The sequence below is a fragment of the Octodon degus genome, unplaced genomic scaffold, assembly GCF_000260255.1.
Source record: "Octodon degus isolate 3935 unplaced genomic scaffold, OctDeg1.0 scaffold00275, whole genome shotgun sequence".
Lineage (NCBI taxonomy): Eukaryota > Metazoa > Chordata > Mammalia > Rodentia > Octodontidae > Octodon > Octodon degus.
The window spans coordinates 319,849-337,035 of record NW_004524851.1 but is presented as its reverse complement, the minus strand read 5'-3'; the positions used below and the strand labels follow the sequence as shown (position 1 = coordinate 337,035).

General features: G+C 55.8%; 1 protein-coding gene across 1 annotated transcript in view; it reads left to right on the top strand.

Moving 5' to 3' along the window:
- The window catches only part of Egfr (epidermal growth factor receptor), a 127,501-nt gene that overhangs the window by 94,179 nt on the left and 16,135 nt on the right, over window positions 1-17,187 (top strand). Inside the window, exons 8-19 of the mRNA XM_023706917.1 lie at window positions 222-338; window positions 981-1,107; window positions 1,192-1,265; window positions 2,237-2,327; window positions 3,588-3,787; window positions 4,734-4,866; window positions 6,374-6,464; window positions 8,150-8,307; window positions 9,072-9,113; window positions 11,345-11,486; window positions 12,619-12,741; window positions 14,049-14,147. Of these exons, the coding sequence (XP_023562685.1) occupies window positions 222-338; window positions 981-1,107; window positions 1,192-1,265; window positions 2,237-2,327; window positions 3,588-3,787; window positions 4,734-4,866; window positions 6,374-6,464; window positions 8,150-8,307; window positions 9,072-9,113; window positions 11,345-11,486; window positions 12,619-12,741; window positions 14,049-14,147 (1,397 nt within the window). The remainder of the gene's footprint in view (window positions 1-221; window positions 339-980; window positions 1,108-1,191; window positions 1,266-2,236; window positions 2,328-3,587; window positions 3,788-4,733; window positions 4,867-6,373; window positions 6,465-8,149; window positions 8,308-9,071; window positions 9,114-11,344; window positions 11,487-12,618; window positions 12,742-14,048; window positions 14,148-17,187) is intronic.

Sequence of the window (17,187 nt, the reverse complement as noted above, 5' to 3'; positions counted from 1 at the left end):
CCCTCCCTCCCCTCCCCCACCCCGTGCTGCTGGTCTTCCCTCCCTCCCCTGCCCATCCTCAGCTTTGCAGGGGCCCTTTGCCTCGGTCCCTTCCACACTGCGTCCTCTGCATGACTCCAGCACAGGGCCGCTGACTCCCTCACCACCATGTGGGCAGACAGGAGGACCTCTGCTGGCCCAGGGCTGCCTGCCACCTTTGCCACTCACTCTCTGTCCCACAGGGAACTACGTGGTAACGGACCACGGCTCCTGTGTCCGGGCCTGTGGGCCCGACAGCTATGAGGTGGAGGAGGATGGCGTGCGCAAGTGTAAAAAGTGTGAAGGGCCCTGTCGCAAAGGTAGGGACCTGCGGGGCAAGGCCCAGACCTTCTTCCCAGACCTGGCACTCACAGCCAGCCCCAGATGAACACACCACCCTTTTAACTAAAAACTGGAAATTGTATCTTCTTCCCAGCACTTCGGATTAAACCCAGGGCTGTCAGCTGAGCTCCATCCCAGCCCTTTTCACTTTTTGCAATAACATCTTTAAGTCATTAAGTTGCCCAGGCTGGGCTCAAACTTGAGATCGTCCTGACCCTGCCTTCCAGAGTGCTGGGATTACCTGAGTATACTGTCACATTGTCTCAGGATGGAAGCTAAAGCTGTGACAGCAGCTCAGGACCTCAGAAAGGCACTGTCCAGGGAGCTCTGTGGGCAGAGACGGGGGTCACCAGGGCAGCCATACCTCAAGTAGGGGAGCTGGATGGGCTGTGACAAGGACACAGGGTGGCACCTGCCCATAACGTGGTGCACCCCGAGCCTTCCAAGCCCTGCTGGGGAGCCCCAGTGTCTGTCAAGTGACTATGTAACCGCATGGAGGGGCCATGTGTGGCCAGGGCTCTCCTAGCAGGAGCCCCTCTCTGCATCTGCTGCTGCCTGCAACCCCCCTTGTGTCATTCTTAATGCAGCCAGTTGAGTGAAACCAAGCTCTCTCCCCTCAGTTTGCAGTGGAATAGGAATCGGGGAGTTTAAAGACACACTCTCCATAAATGCCACAAACATCAAGCACTTCAGGAACTGCACGACCATCAGCGGTGACCTGCACATCCTCCCTGTGGCGTTTCGGGGGTGAGTGGCCCTGGCCCCTCCCCTAGAGAAGAGCAGCCTGCTTGGCACTCTGGTGCGGGGTGGGTGACGCTGCTGTCCTTGTAGGGATTCCTTCACTCGCACGCAGCCCCTGGACCCCAAGGAGCTGGACACCCTGAAGACGGTGAAGGAGATTACAGGTCTGTGCATGCCGTGGCCCCCATGGGGCTCAGGACTCCCAGGAGGGCTCAGCCCAAGCTGCCTTCTCCCCTGGCACAAGACACTGCCCTGAAATTCCATTCAGGGTTAATTTACTGAGAGCTTCAAAAATGCAGTTGCACCTACAGGCAGCAGGTGAACACGGAAGCCCAGGCGGGAGCCTGTGTCTTCCCTCACTCTCTGTGTCAGCCTGGCCCTGCCAGCCACAGAGGGAGGAAGGCAAGGGTAGGGCAGCATGGACTCTGGGACTCAGAGCCAGAGATTGTCCCGGCCTGGATCCCACAGAAACAGGCTGTTTGGGGTGGAGATAAACAAGGAAATCTTCGACTTCCTTGTAGCAACTGCTCCATTACTGACAGCTCTAGTCAGAGAAAAACACGAGATGAAAAACTGAATGCTTCAATTTTTAAAATGTATTGCAGCACGGGCACACTGCCATGAGTCCCCCCAACTTCTGCTCCCTCTTCAAACACACGCATCCCATCCTTCTTACCACTTCCTGCAGCAACTCGGGAGTCCTCTTTCCTGGGGATCTTTAATTGTACTGACCTGGTTGCTGTGACGCCCCAAATGTTTCTTTCTTGGTCATTTTGACTTTGGGCAAGACCCAGAAGTCACGTGGCTGGATCCGTGAATGAGGTGGACAAGGATACAGCGTCGCTTCACAAGCTGCCTTCCCGTTGGCTGGCGCTCTGCAGCAGCATTTGCTGTGCTTTGCTCATACTTTGCAGAGACCCTCGGGAAAGAGCACTCCAGAGCTGCTGCAGAGCAGAAGTAGGAAGGGATGGGTGTGCTTGGAGCGCAGGGAGGGTTGAGCTGGCCTGCACTGCACATGTGCCTGCCTCCTCTGTGAGAGGGAGGCCCTGCTGCTCCCCACGTGGCAATCTCAGAGATCCCCAGATGCTGTCCTCTGGAAGGAGCAGCCCCGTCTGAGCCCTTTTCTGCCTCCCAGGGTTCTTGCTGATTCAGGCTTGGCCTGAGAACAGGACCGACCTCCATGCATTTGAGAACCTGGAAATCATCCGCGGCCGGACAAAGCAGCAGTAAGTTGACCACAGTGAAGCTGCCTGGATTTGAGTATGTCTTATTGTTTTGGAATGAGACAGTGCAGAGACTCCTAGTGCATCTTTCTGGGTTCCCTTTTCATGACTGCCTGACATACCCAGGCCAAAGGTCCTTGATGGGACCTAACAGCGCTGCTCAGCACTGTGTCTCCCTTGCATCCCTTTGTCCTATCTCAGCGTCCAGCCAGGCCCCCACTGCACTTAGCCCTAGCTCTGCAGTTCTGTCCTCTCCTATGCTCTGTGGCTGGGAGATAGGCCCAAGGTGTGTGCAGTGTCCCTGTTTCTGGCTGATGTCCTACCATGCCGTAGAGGTTTTGCATATTTGCTTACTCCATCAGGGAGCAGAGAGACTTGCTATTACTAGGTTTTCCCCAAGATTTACACTGTTGTAGCTCTGAAGGTGAGAGAGAGAGAGAGAGAGAGAGAGAGAGAGAGAGAGAGAGCCAGAGAAAGAGAGAGACAGAGAGAGAGACACACAGAGAGACAAAGAGAGAGAGAGAGAGAGAGAGAGAGAGAGAGAGAGAGAGAGAGGAGAGCACAGCACAGCACAGCAGAGAGATTGGTCTTGAGACTGAGCCTGCATTATAAACCACCATGGGCACTGCTACTCACACACCCCTGAAGGACCAAGCCATGCTGCCCAGCGAGAAAGAACATCAGAAGCTGCACACAGCAAGACTCTTTGCCTTCCAGGCCCTGCGCTGGCCCAAGGCCTCTGCTACCAAGCGCAAGCTGCTGTCCTCCCCGAAAGGCACTTCACCCAGGCTCTTGAGACGTGCTCTGCCAGTCCTGCAGACTCGAGGGCTTGGAGCAGGGTTTCAGGTGGCTGCTCTGCGGCACTCATGTTACTATCAGGGCTTTGAGCAGACAAGAGCTGTTTCTTTTCCTACTTGAATGAGAAGTGCAGTGGGGCCAGCCTGGGGCCAGCCTGGGATCATGCATCTCCCAGGCCCGCTCTGCCTGTGGGAAGACTCCGCCCACCCTGTGCCACAGTGGCCCTGGGCATGTGCACACGGGCTGTGGCAGAGGCTAGGACGTGGTCTCACAGCCAGCAGAATGATGACAGCACAAGGGGACTGCTTGACCTCCCTGCCTGCCTCAGAGGTGAAGGGCGCCACCTGAACAGGGAGTGTGTTTCCACCTGCAGGTGCTGAGGCGTGGTTGGCGCCATGGGGCTGAACATGGCCTGTGTCCCCCGTGTCCCAGATGCCCTTCTCAGTTGGCTCTCTTCCCCCTCAGCGGTCAGTTTTCTCTCGCTGTGGTTGGCCTGAACCTGACGTCCCTGGGTCTGCGCTCCCTGAGAGAGCTCAGCGATGGAGACGTGATCATCTCAGGAAACCGGCATCTGTGCTACGCCAGCACCATTAACTGGAGAAAGCTGTTCGGGACCGCCAGTCAAAAGACCAAAATTATAAACAACAGAAGTGAAAGGGACTGCAGTAAGTAACCCATGTCCTGTGCCCGTGTGAGCAGGCCCTGCAGGTTGTTAACTTTGAGGTTGAACGTTTCAGTCACGTTTTCTGTTCCTTAAGAAGCAGGCTGCAATTTGCACTGTCCTAGTTACGGGTTCCTGTGAGACTCCCAGAGCTATCTCCAGGGCCTGCGCCCTCATTTCCTGGCCCTAGGTAGGAGCTCCTGGTAGGTTCTCATTTAAGGAGCTAGGTTAAGGAGTAGGTTTTAAGTTAAGGAACACTGGCGGCTTCCCATGACATTTTGCACTGAGTCTGCTCCCTGCTCACGTCAGCCTGTCAGCTTGCTCTGGTGATGGTGGGCATGCACACTCCACACACGCCGACTAGCGGCCTCCGCATTAACAACTTCACTTCCCATCTAAGCAATTCAGGCAGCCCTTGCAGCTGGTGGGTACAGTCAGGCTGCCCTCCAGGAGAAGCTGACCTGAATTCCAGTGCTGGCCAGTCTCTCCCAGGCTTTCTACTTCGGCCCAGTGTCCTTACTCTCTCAGAACTCGGATTCCTCATCCATGGAATGGCTTTGCTAGGCTGGGCAGGGTGGTGTGCTCCTGGGAGGCTGAGGCAGGAGGATCACAGTTTGGAACCCACCCTGGGCAACTTCCCAAGACCCTGTCTCTAAACATTTATGTATGGGATGGGGAACAGGAAGGAGCTGAGTTCCCAGGCTCCAAGTTCAGTTCCCAGTGCTGGGGAAGAAAGAGGCTGTGATAATTTCCATGTCAGCGTGCTACTTAGTTCAGCCAAATTCCATGGCATTTGTCACAGGGCAGAAGCCAGGTCTGTCCCTGAAGCAGGCCTGCTGTGACCCAGGCCTGCTGCTTCAGGGCCCATCGACTGCCCACACACAGCTGGCAAAGTGCAGTCTTCTCAGCTGCTGACCTTGCCCCTGCCCCTGCCGCTCTGTGTCTTCCAGGGGCCGAGGGCCATGTCTGCCACCCACTGTGCTCATCTGAAGGCTGCTGGGGCCCTGAGCCCCGGGACTGCGTCTCCTGCCAGAACGTGAGCCGGGGCAGAGAGTGTGTGGCCAAGTGCAACATCCTCGAGGGGTGAGACCTGCTGCATTGTCCCCATGCCTGCCCAGGCTCTGGTTGTTTGCAGGGCTGTTGAAGAGCCAGTGTTCAGATGGACTCTTCTTGTCCTGCTGTTAACTTTGGTCTGCATGTATGCTAAACTTCAAGCACTTTTTCCGTTACTTACACCTGCCAAACAATTTATTGAGTCTTTTCCTAAAGACATCTTAAAGTTTTCTAATTGGTGCAAAGGTTCTGGTTGCCAGGGCATGGCGGCAGGTGACCTGTGTGGCCCACATGCCCTGGGTGCTGTCAATCTGCTAACACAAAGATGCCTCCTGCTCCATACTGCTCGCTGTGCCTCCCAGGTGGGCACTGGACACAGGGCAGTGCAGACGTCTTGGGCAGCAGCAGGTGCAGAGTGAGCAGTAGTGTGTGGGACGCCTGCAGAGCTGAGAGGCAGTCAGTGAGGCGCACGGTCTGCAGAGCTGAACATTCCAGCACTGGTGGGAAGTTTTCCACAACTAAATTAATTGGAAAATCGAATTGTAGGGTAGAGAGAGGTAGAGGCAATTCTAAAATATAAAAGAGAATCATGACTTGGATGGAGAGGAGCCTGAGGAGTTGCAGGTGGCCATGGCAATCTCCCTTTCTGCTTGGGTCCCGAATTCCAGGAGCAGGTGGGGAAGCCCGAGTTACTTATTTGCTGACAGGCTCAGCACAGTCTGTGTCCTTGACAGTCCTATGTCCACTTCAAGGGAGGAATGTCTGACTACAAATATCCCTGTTTTGAGTTCTCAAGTGTCCTTTGACATACAAGAAAATTAAAATAAGCAGACTCAGAAGCCAGGTCCCCCCATCAATGTGGAGGACCCTGGTATCAGCGGCATCGGCTCCCTCTGCAGCCTGGCTGTTCAACTGTGACCCCAAACACTGCTGTCTTGTGTGGTTTTGTCGATGCCACTTGTCTGAAGGGTGACTGGAGGCACAGATCTCAGGTGTGAGCCATTCTGCGCCCTGCTCGGCACAAGGACCGTCAGCTGATTCCCAGCAGATCCAGAGTGGCTGAAGACCTGACAGGGGCAGCGCACCTTGTAGTGCACATCTTGGTGAAAGCCCCGAAAGCACTGCAAGGAAAAGCCTTCACGTTGCGTTGAGCACTTCCTGCTCAGGGGAGTGACCGCCGCACAAGTCTGAGCCGAGTCTCTTTCCCGGCCCTCGGCCTGCGGTCCTGTCTTCTCTCCCCTTGGCCTAAATGTCAGCGGGTCTGCTATCAGAGGCAGGGGCACCTGAGCAGGCCTTTTCGTCGTTGTTGTCTTCTTGCCCAGGAAACAGAAACTGCTGTAGCGGGAAGGGGCCACGCTGTAAAGGGACCTTTCATGGTAGTTCCTTGGGCTGAGCAGGGACCCGGGTACAGTGCTAGCGCCCAGCTCTGTGACCTCTGCTGAAGGGATTTTGAATTTCAGGGGGAGGTGCTCTGCACTCCAAAGCTCACCCGCCTGTCCAGAAGGGCCAGCTGACAACCTCCCTCCTGCTTCCCCAGGGAGCCCAGGGAGTTCGTGGAGAATTCCGAGTGCATCCAGTGTCACCCAGAGTGCCTGCCCCAGTCGATGAATGTGACCTGCACCGGCCGGGTAAGGGTCCTCTGCCACCTCCACTTGGATGTGGGGAGCCTTCCCCAAGCCCTATGGGGAAGGAGTCTGGGCCCCTTGCGGAAACACACACAGGAGGGTGCTGCAGGAACAGAGCGGCTGAGTCTGAGGCCAGGTAGGAGGCGCCTGTCTGTGCCCAGCCCACAGTGCCACCTAATTCTTCTCATCCGGCACCACAGGTGGCGGCTGAGGCCATGGGTAGCCATTTCCTGTTTCTAAATCTGCTGCCACGCTGTTCCCGCATCAGTCAAATCTTATCAGAGGCTTACTAACCACTAAATCAGTCGGAGAATCATTCGTGCACTCCTGCCAGAGCTTAAATTCACCTTGAGGCCTGCACATCCAGGATTAGTCTTGCAAGGAACAGAACGTGAATGCAGGTCCTGCTGACCCGGCAGCCTGCGTTCTGACTTCCTGGTGTCACACGTGGGGCACTCTAAGCAGCCACACCTGAATCCACCACTGGAAAATGCTTCTCAGTTGTCGGGAGGGTAGCAAGACTGTGTTTGAAGGCCTGGGCTGTAGGTTACTAAGGAATCCATGGTCTGTGTGTTGGAATGGTGTCGGGCTATGTTTTCATCACTACAGGAAACTGATTGGTGGCACCAGTGTTACCTCCAGCCTCTGTTGAGTGGTTCCCTGAGCCACTGTCTCATGGCTGGGATCCAAGCCCAGACTCCTGTAACTTGCAGGGGGGAGGACGATCTTGGTTCATGGCGTCAGCTCTCAGCTGGCCAGCGTTAAGCCAGGCGCATCATAGAAGACAACCACTCACCCTCAGAGGCCAGGAAGCAGCGAGGAGCGGGGAGCCTCACAGGTCACCCCAGTGCTGGTTCCCATCTTAACTGCAATGTGCCACCCCCCATCCAGTGACTGCCCCAAAGCCCGCCCATGACCACAGGAGGTGCAGAGACCTCTAGATCCAAGCCACCACAGTGAGCAGGCAGAGTGGAGCACATCACCAGGGCCAGCTCCCTACAGGGCAGAAGGTGAAAAGCAGCCCCACAGCCCAGGGCTTTTGTTTCTAGGGTTCTGCTGGGTGTAGTAGGAACAAAAGTAAGAAGAGAAGTATGCACTGGGGCTATAGCTCAGGGGTAGAACATGCACCCAGCAGAAGCCCTGGGTGTAGTCCCCAGGACCATGAAGACAAATATAAATCTATACCAATCAAGGTGGCTGTGGGAAGATCCCCATACAAAATACCAAGAAAGGCAACACAGTATTAAAAAATTCTTTTTTCTTTTCTTTTTTTTTTTTAATCCTATGATTCAACCTAGAACCTTCACACTGAGCTACATCCCTAGCCTCTTTTCTCTGTTTTAAGATAGGGTTTCACTAAGTAGCTAAGTTGGCCGGGCTGGTCTGGAGCTTTTGATCCTCCTGCCTGAGCCTCCCACAGTCTGGGGTGAGGGGAGTGTGCCCCCACACCCAGCTGAGTCATTTCTTTTACAGCTGTGTACATGATGTGCATTTAAACCAGGAAGATTATGTTCAGATACTAGTAGTGGCTGTATCAGTCAAGAGCGCTCCTAAAAGAACTTGTTTCCTACTGTAGGAACTTGCCCTATCATTCAGCCTTTCCCTCACACAAGTATGTCAGGTGAAAAGCTAATTCTGCCTCAAAAAATAAAGAAGCACGAACAGACTCCTTCCTGTGCTCCACGCAGGGTCCTGACAGCTGTGTCCAGTGTGCTCACTATACTGACGGCCCCCACTGTGTCAAGACCTGCCCTGCTGGGATCATGGGGGAGAACAACACACTGGTGTGGAAGTACGCGGATGCCAGCCGGGTGTGCCACCTGTGCCACCCCAACTGCACCTACGGGTGAGTGGGCCCGGGCCACACCCCACCCGGGGGCACACAGAGCACAGGTGCATCCCCCTGCACTAGGCGGTCAGTGTCCCAAGCCCCAGCAACAGCTTCCAACTGTGTCCTCAAGTGGGCACTGCTGCTGTGGTGGCCCCACGGTGTGGCAGCCTCAGGGCAAGCTGGGCACAGGTCTAGGTGCTGGGAACAGCTCCATCTCTCAGCTGGGTCCTCAGTGCTGGCAAGCTCTGGTCACTGAGAGGCTGGAGGAGGCCATCCACAGCCATGAGACACCCTGTCCATCCCTCTTCATGGGAACAATATCCCAGGACCCCCCTCCTCTCCTGTCCTAGCTCGGGAGCAGCCACGGCTCCCACAGGTGGCTGTTCAGGGTGAGAAGCCTGGGGCCACAGGGGCTCTGCAGGCTACCCTGCCCTCACCTCCTTGGCCTGCAGCCACTCTGCATCCTGGCTCCCTCCATCTCCCCATGCACCCTGATACCTGGAGCCAGTGGGGAACCTCTGTGGCACTGGAGTGGACAGCCTATGACAACCCTGCCTGGCACTTACCAGCTCCCTCCAGGCCAGGCCAGCATGCCAGGGTGCAGACACTCACAGGGTCTGCAAGCATATGTTGAACTCTAGAGCAGGCAGCTGTGAGGCACTGGGGCTCCGGAGTCAGGGTATCACTCCTGCACATTGCCCTATGACTTAGAGGAAAATCTCCACAAACAAATGCTAAAGGACAGTGAGAAAAATGTGTTTCTTTTTCATTTCCTGCAGATGTGCCGGGCCAGGTCTGGAAGGCTGTGGTGTACCAGACGGGTGAGGGGCTCAGCTCTTCTCTGCTGGATCCTGTCCAATAAAATAAAGTCATTTCTGACCGTCTGCCCTAAGCCATTTTCATCCTCCTCCTCTTGTTCTCCTCCTCTCCTTTCCTCTTCTCTTTGTCCTTCTTCTATTAGTGAAGATGGAACCCAGGGCCTCAAGCTGAGCTACATTGCCAGCCCATTTAATATTTATTTTGAGACAGTGTTTCCATGTGGCTGGGGTGACAGGCCTGTGGTGTCCAGCATCTCAGGCTGTCCTCCAGGCCCATCTGCTGGTCACATCTGAGCTTGTTGACCTGGTTCCTATTAGCGGGACTGGGAGAAAGTACAGGCTAGCCCTGGAGCAGCTGCCAGGCCTTCCATCGCTCTTGGTGGGCAAAGGCACCTCCCCTGGCCCTGGTTTTCCTCAGCCTTATTGTAGCCTTCCCTTCTGCTTCTCTGCTGAGGCTGAGATTAGGGCATGGTGGGGCTGACCATGGGAGGTAAGAAGCATTGATCACAGAATCCTGGGACACGTGGGTGGAGCAGGGCGGCTCTCAGCTCCTGTGAGAACTGGAGCAGATTTTTGATGGGACAGCCCAGCCCTGACACTGGGAGGAGTGGATGACACCAGAGAATGTCCACCCTGAGCTTGTACTACCCTGTTTGTGCCTGGTGGCTGCCCCCAGACTGCCTGGTGTTCTTCCTATTTTACTGGGGCCAAACTCATTCTGCAGAGCTGGCTTCTTTTGCTACATGTAGAGAACTTTGTTACTGCTGTGTGTGCCTTGACCACTTCTTTGCTTAGAACAGAAAGAGCCTAGAAACTACCTCCAGGAGGAGACTAGTACCCTGTAGTAACCTGGTAACGGTTCCACCACCAACCGGCACCACACCAGCTTCTCCGCAGGGTGGCCAGGCTGGGCAGTCATCTTCTTGCATCCCTCTCGAAAGGGGTCATCAGCGAAGGCATCTCACCACAGACCCCACTGCCACTGTGGCTTGAAACGTGGCACTGAGGGAAGCAAAGCTGCCGTTTCCGGCTCCCACCCTCTGCCACGGCTGGCTCTGCCTGCAGAGCCCCCTCATGGGCTCCTCCTGGGCTGCAGCCCACCATGCTCGGCCCACGCCTGCTGGCGGCTGCTGATTATACCTGGCCTCAGGTGGACCCAGAACGAAGCGAGGCACCCCCTGGGTCAGAGCCTCCCTCCTGTCCGGCTGCGCTACACCAGTGAGGCCCCAGAAACACTTCCGAGCACCTTACTCCAGGCTCGGTGGCTACTGGCAGGGTTTCTGGTCATGTCCACACTTGAACCCAGCAGAGACCATTGCTTGTTTGAACTCACTCCCTTAATTTTCTTCCCCCTCAGTTCTTCCGGTACTGCTGCAGCTCCCTGCGGAACTCCTGCTCTTGTCAGATCACCCGTCTCGCAGCATCCCCTTCAGAGTAGTAAAAGCCCAAATGGTGTCAGCTGGGACTCAGTGCATGGTGCAGGAGATGACTTCTTCCCCACCAGGGAGAAGCATGCTGTGCAGTGTCATTTTCATGGGGCAGGTGACCCACCTAGGAGGCAGGTGCGGGCTAGCACCCCAGCATCTCCGATTATGCAAATGGTGCTGCTGGCTACTCTTTGCTCTTCGTTAGCATTTCTACCTGAAAATAAGGGTCAATCTGCCAGGAACCCAAATAGGATTCTTAATAACCCCAACACTGCAAGGCCCCAAAAGGTCATGAGCTAACTTCCTAGAGACTTCCTGGGGAGCCTGAAGTTTGGCTTGGGAGCTTCCCCCGTGAGGTTGGCCCTGTGTGGCAACCTCACACAGGACCATGGTGCTGCTTTTCACAGCTCAGTCCCAAGGCCTGCGACCTCAGGTCCTATCTGGAGGCCCAGGGCTCTGGTGGAGTCTCAGCTGCCTGCCTGGCTAGGAGACAGTGTCTACCTGGGCTCCTCCACTACTCAGCCCGCTCCAGGAAGAATAAAGTCAAAATCACATAAAAGCTCTGTAGAAGCCTGAATCATTGCAAATTATATGTTTCTCAGTCAGTAGATTACAAAGTAGGTACCCTGTGGATAAGGGCTCCGAGACTTCAGTTTTGGGGGTGGGGAGAGGTGGAGAATGATGCGAACACCACTCTCCCTTGGGTGCTGTGCAGCCCACCTCCAGGGATTGAAACGATGGTGCTGCGCCAGGCGCAGGGAATATGTGAACATCAGCATCACAGGCTCTGTCTCTCCCTCACTGCAGGCCCAAGATCCCCTCCATCGCCACAGGGATTGTGGGTGGCCTCCTGCTGCTGGTGGTGCTGGGCCTGGGCATTGGCCTCTTCATGCGGCGGCGTCACATCGTCCGGAAGCGCACGCTTCGCCGGCTGCTGCAGGAACGAGAGGTGAGCGTGCTGGAGCCTTGCTGGGAGACTGAGTGTGCACCGTTTTGTGGTTCCCGGGCCTTCGGGTAGTTTCCCATCGCTGGAACACATCCAAGACAATCGAGCTACAAAGGGGGAAGGTTTATTCTGCGTCCTCCCAAGTCTTCAGTCTGTAGGGACAAGCCGTCCCTCTGGGCCTCTGGCCAGTCATCCCACAAGAGCGTGCGTGGCCCTCAAACTCACAGTCTCCTGCCAGGAAGTAGGCAGAGAAAACAGGGGTGCCCTGTCCCTTTCACTATGCACGCAGGGGTGCGCCCTGCCCACAGAAGGGGCAGCACCTCCTCAGAGCATGCGTGCAGTATGCTTGTGTAGATCCCGAGTCAGGATTGCATTGTGGGAGCCGTGCCAGGGGACATCCTATGTCTGCCTGCCTGTACTTGGGGTCGCACGCTGCTATCTCGGGCCCAGCAAGCATCAGTTTTCCAGACTGAGTTGTGGCCTCTGCTGCATCAGAGGTACATGCTGCTACTGGCTCCAGGAAGGGCTCCACTTGAGCCAGGGTCACGCTGGATGGTCCACTGTCTGCGCAGTGGCTCCTCCTTCTCAGGCTCTGGCTGGCAGTGCCCTCCATGCTGCCTCTGGAAACCTTTGTCCCTAGGCAGCAGATGTCTCTATGCCATGGGCCCTGCAGGCAACAAAGATGCCATAGGATGAACATGTCCCTCCAGGTTTCCTGCCAGCAGGTTGCCATGGAGATGAGACAGCATGTGTTGGATGTGCTCCTCTCATGCATGCTCTTGTCTGTTTCTCTTTCTACTATATTTTATTTTTGTTTGTGTGTTTGTGTTACAGGACTAAGGTAGCCTAGGGCCTGTGCACTAGCTACATCCCCCACCCTTCATTTGTTTTTGTATTTATTTATAAATTTAGAGACAAGCTCTCACTAAATTGGGAAGTCACTTCAGGGCCCACACTGGGATCCTCCTGCTTCAGCCTCCAGAGAACTGGGCAAGGAGGAGTGCTCCAGCATGCCTGGTGTGTCGGGCTCCTCAGAGGAGGCGCCGTTGCCTTCTACACCACCATGCCGAGCGCCAGGCCTCATCTGCACGGCACCCTAGCACCCAGCACTTCACACCTCCCCTTCTCCTTGCAGCTAGTAGAGCCCCTAACGCCCAGCGGAGAAGCCCCCAACCAGGCTCTCCTGAGGATCCTAAAGGAGACAGAATTCAAGAAGATCAAGGTTCTGGGCTCCGGAGCGTTTGGCACGGTCTACAAGGTAGGTCCCTGGGGCCCTTGGCATGGAGAGCGCAGGCCCTGGCATGCTGTGTGTGACCAGACCCTTGGCTAGAGAGAGCCCTTCCTGCCTTATTGAGGCCCAAGAAGTTCATACTTATAACCCCATAGAAAAGTTACTGGAATTCGATTGAGTTACTTCCAGTCTACCACTTCCAGTGCAACCCTACGCAAGCTTGAAGACACTAAGGAGTGTTTGTGGTTATGGGGAACCAAGGGGTCCTAAGTCCAGCTATGACGGTGGCTGTGTGGAGCAAAGCCTTGACCCAGGGTGGAACCCAAGGGTTGTTAATTTATGAAGAAAGCAGTGGCTGGAGGGTGCATGGCTGTGAGAACGGCAGGAAGGGCATGAGTGCTGAGAGCTGGGCTGGGTAGATGGCCTGAAATTACCTGTACAAGGTGCGGAGAGAAGGCTACGCAGAAGGAGTAACCTCCATAACATAACTGAATTAATGTTATGGGGTTGGCGCTTCAGCTCTGATGTGCAGTCTTTTATGCCCTGGGAAGACATAGCTTCTTATTCGAGGTTCACCCCAGATAACAGCATAGAGCACGGATGTCCATCCCACTCTGGCTCACACGTTTTCTTTGGGAGCCGTGGGGGTGGAGAAAACATTTTTGCTTTAAAGACTGCATGTCAGCACCTCAGCTGGACCGATTTGCATAGTTTAAAGCCAAGTGAGGGGATAAGGAGAAGTCCTAGCAAGCTCTGTACGCATCAATACACAGGCAAAGGGCCAGGCTCAGCCAAGCGGAGACAATCGCCCCTCCTTCAAGGAGAGCGGCCAGGCAGTCCTCCACCCTTGGCGTCTCTAATTTCCACCACCACCTCCTTGGCTGAGGGCTTGGGCATCCCAGGGCTTTTGTGAGTTATTGAGAGGAAAATTTTGTAACCACAGTGACAGGTGCAGGAGCGTTTTATAGACCAGCCATGGTCCTTTTGGGGGTCAGTGGCAAGGAGGGCATGTGGCAGGTGGGGAAGGGGCTGCCTGTCTTGCTTGGGACCTGATGGCCCTGCACCTTGCCTTCTGTCCTGCCAAGTCCAGCTACAGTGAGCCAACCCTCTCCTGCTCTGCAAGGGGTGTGTCACACTGACCTGGCACCGTCCCAGTGTAGTCTCTCAGGCTGGGAGGCCCAGAATGAGAGGGGCTGTGTCACGGGGCTCCCGGCGGGCTTTGCTTCCAGCTGGGCCCTGCCCTCCAGGGCTGTGTGGCCCCTGAACTCACCTGGCACACAGGTCAGCACTGCATGTGTGACCACTGCCAGCTGAGTCCCCTCTCCCCACCCCAGGGACTCTGGATCCCAGAAGGGGAGAAAGTGAAGATCCCTGTGGCCATCAAGGAGCTGAGAGAAGCCACGTCTCCCAAAGCCAACAAGGAGATCCTGGATGTGAGTCCTGCCCAGAGCTGGGCATCAGGAGCCCTGGGCTGGGCCTGAGGTCTGCGGCTCTTGCTTAGGCTTGTTTCCATCACCCTGTCTAAACGCCCGCTTTCCACATCTGCCTGCCTCCTGTATTTGGTACAATCCAGGCCTCTTGTTGAGAAGCTTGCCTCTTCTACCCTGCTTTCCCCCATCCCAAGGACCAGGACTTTGTTTACTTGTTATTTTCCTCCTTTTCTGCAGCACTAGAGCTTGGCACCAGGACCACAGCACTGAGCTGCCCCCACCCGGCCTCCTCACCGCTCTAAGTCTAGGCAGGGCCACACTGAGCCACTAACTCTCCCAGGCTGGGCTTCTGGGGTGCTAAGATTTGGGGCGTACCACCTCCCTGGCCTCAGTTCTTTACTTCAATTATCACCATTGCACCAGCGCTTTCCTCACAGACCTTTGCCAAACCAGCTTGTCGCACGGGCACAGAATTTGCTTACAGGGGAGCCAGCCTCACAGCCGCCTCTGTCGTGCTGCGATTCTCCAGGGACTGTGTCCTTGACTCCTCTGAGCAAAGTGCTGGGTCCTTCAGGCAAGGCACTGAGAGGGGCCTGGGACAAAGCATCCCAAATTCAGCACATTTTGGGGAGAAATGGTGCCTCAAGAAAGCTGCTTGGCCTCAGGAGGCTGGAGTCGGTCATGATGAGTGGAACTCGGGTCTTAGCTTTGGAGGGACCTTTATGGACAATGCCAAAGGTGTACAACATGAGGTCCACTGTATACACTAGTGCCAGGCCAGAGGTGACACATGTCTCCCAGCACTCTGGGAGGCTGGGTCTGGGGCTCACTGCGAGGCCCTGGGTCCAGTCCTAGGACACGTTAAATAAAACCCTGCCCACCCTGCTATCTAACACCAGCCCTGTTGTCAGCTGCCTTGGCGTCTGCAGCATGCGGCTTTCTCCAGCCTTCTGGCCTCCAGCCCAGCAGGGGGCTGTACTCTGCCAGGGAGAGCCAGGTATGAGGCCCCTTCCTAGACAAGACTGAGCCATGGATGCCAGCATTGCAGCCTGGAGCTACTGCAGTCTCGGCTCTTGATCTGAGCCTGGGCAGGTGAAAGGGGCAGAGAGGTGCTTCGGGCCAGGGCAGTGTGGCAAACCTCTGGCATGTGTGCCAGGCGGGCTGCTTGCTGTCGGTGAAAGAAAGGCTCACCATTGCTGGACTACATGAGGGACACAGAGTCAAAAGAAAGGAAAATCACACCTGTGGCCTCCAAGGGCTGTTCTTGCAGCCATGAATGAAAGCCAGGCAGAAACACCCCGTCCCACCCAACCACAGACATCCTGTAAGCAAAGCAGGCAGGGGCCTTTTAATGTGCGTGGACAAGAGACTTTGCCAGAGTGATACCCTCTGTACTCTGATTTTCTCTGGGCAGCCTCCCCCCTTTTCTTACAGTGAGGGTCCCATGATATACTCCTAAAGAAAAGATGGTCAGAATTATTATTGTTCAGTGCACCAGGAAGTCCTAATGTCGATGATACACTTATCAAACAAGATTATATTTCCTTGGAAAGGCTGCAGAGCTGGTGTCAGGCTTGTCAGTGTGCTGTCCAGGCTGTTAACACGGGGTGAAATGGGCCCAGATAGGGGGCTCACTAGGTCGCACCTGCTCTGCTTGAAAGAAGACCTTTCTGCTAGCACACTCCCACCTTCTACTCCTCCAAGCTGACCCAGCAGACCCCCAGTGGAGCCCTGCCTCCTGGAGGAGCCCATGCAGCAGCAGATCTCTGGGGAGGAGCCGGGGTCCAAAGAAGTCTCTGACTGGAGACTTCGGCTGAGATTTCTGGGGTGGAGCAGAAGTCAGAGAGTGAAGGTTTGGCAGGTGCAAGTGCCAGACGCCTCACGGACCCGGTTTTGCCTCTTTTCACCTCTCTCTTGACCTCCTTTTGTGCTCCGTTATTTTGGCTTTCTTCCCCCTAATTGTTCAGGGACATCTTTGATCTTCTCCCAAATGTCAGCTATTGTCAGCTGTTCCAGCTGAGAGGAAAGAAGTGGAGGAGACCTCCAGGCCCGGCTGCTCCTGCAGAGGCGGGGGCTCAGCATCCGGCTGTGGGTGCCGAGAGCCCGCAGGGAGGATATGCAGTTGGCTTCCTCAAAGGGACTGCCGCCCTGAATTGAGAGGCCAGTGCACCCTGGCAGAGTGTGCTTCCCTGGTGTTCTCTGAGTGCGGCCTCGGAGCCAGAGGTGGTCTAGTGGCCCCATGCTCAGTGTCCAGTGTGTGCTGGGTCCTCTGCTCTGCAGAGCAGTCAGGGACGTGGTTAGCTGTCAAGGGTAAAATGTCAGGGGTTCCTCCCCTTGCACAGGCCTTGTCCCAGGAGTTGGGTGCAATGCAACCCTTTCACCCACTCATAATGTAAAGTAGTCATGGATGAGGGAGATGAGCAGCAAAGAGGGACGCAGCCATGCCTCCTGGAGAAGAACAGAGTCGTAAGCTGCCAAAGTGGTCCTGAGCCTCAGAGATGCCCTGGAGGACCCCGCTCCCAGGCAGTGGATTTTGCCCATAGCTGTGGTCACACCGCACCTCCACCTTTTCCAAGACCAATAGTGAAGGACAAAGCTCACTTTAACTGGTCTCCCATTGCGCCCAGGAGGGCGGCAGGAAGCCACACCTGTCTGTCCAATGGGCCGATCATGTTTCAGAAGGATGGAACTTGGCAGGCCCCCATCCTGTGTGGCCAACCCCCCGCCCAGTTCTGTGCTGGTCCGGTCCAGGTTGGCGCCCGCCGCCCACCAAGGCGCAGTGCTCACAGGGCCCGCTTCGCAGACGTTTCTGCCCTGGAAGTGAGAACAGTGCGTGCCCAGACCTCAGGAGACGGGACAGCAGGGGCTTCTCTCTGGGGTGCTTGCAGAGCTCCCCAGACTCAGGGAGAGGCTGGAGTCAAGCCTTGCTGGCATCCTCGGAGGTGGGGGCTGGTGGGCCTTTCCAGGCTAGATGCAGGACAGGAGCGGAGCACACAGCAGCGCAGTGTGACATACCTGCCACAGGGGTGTGAGCTTGTGTGTG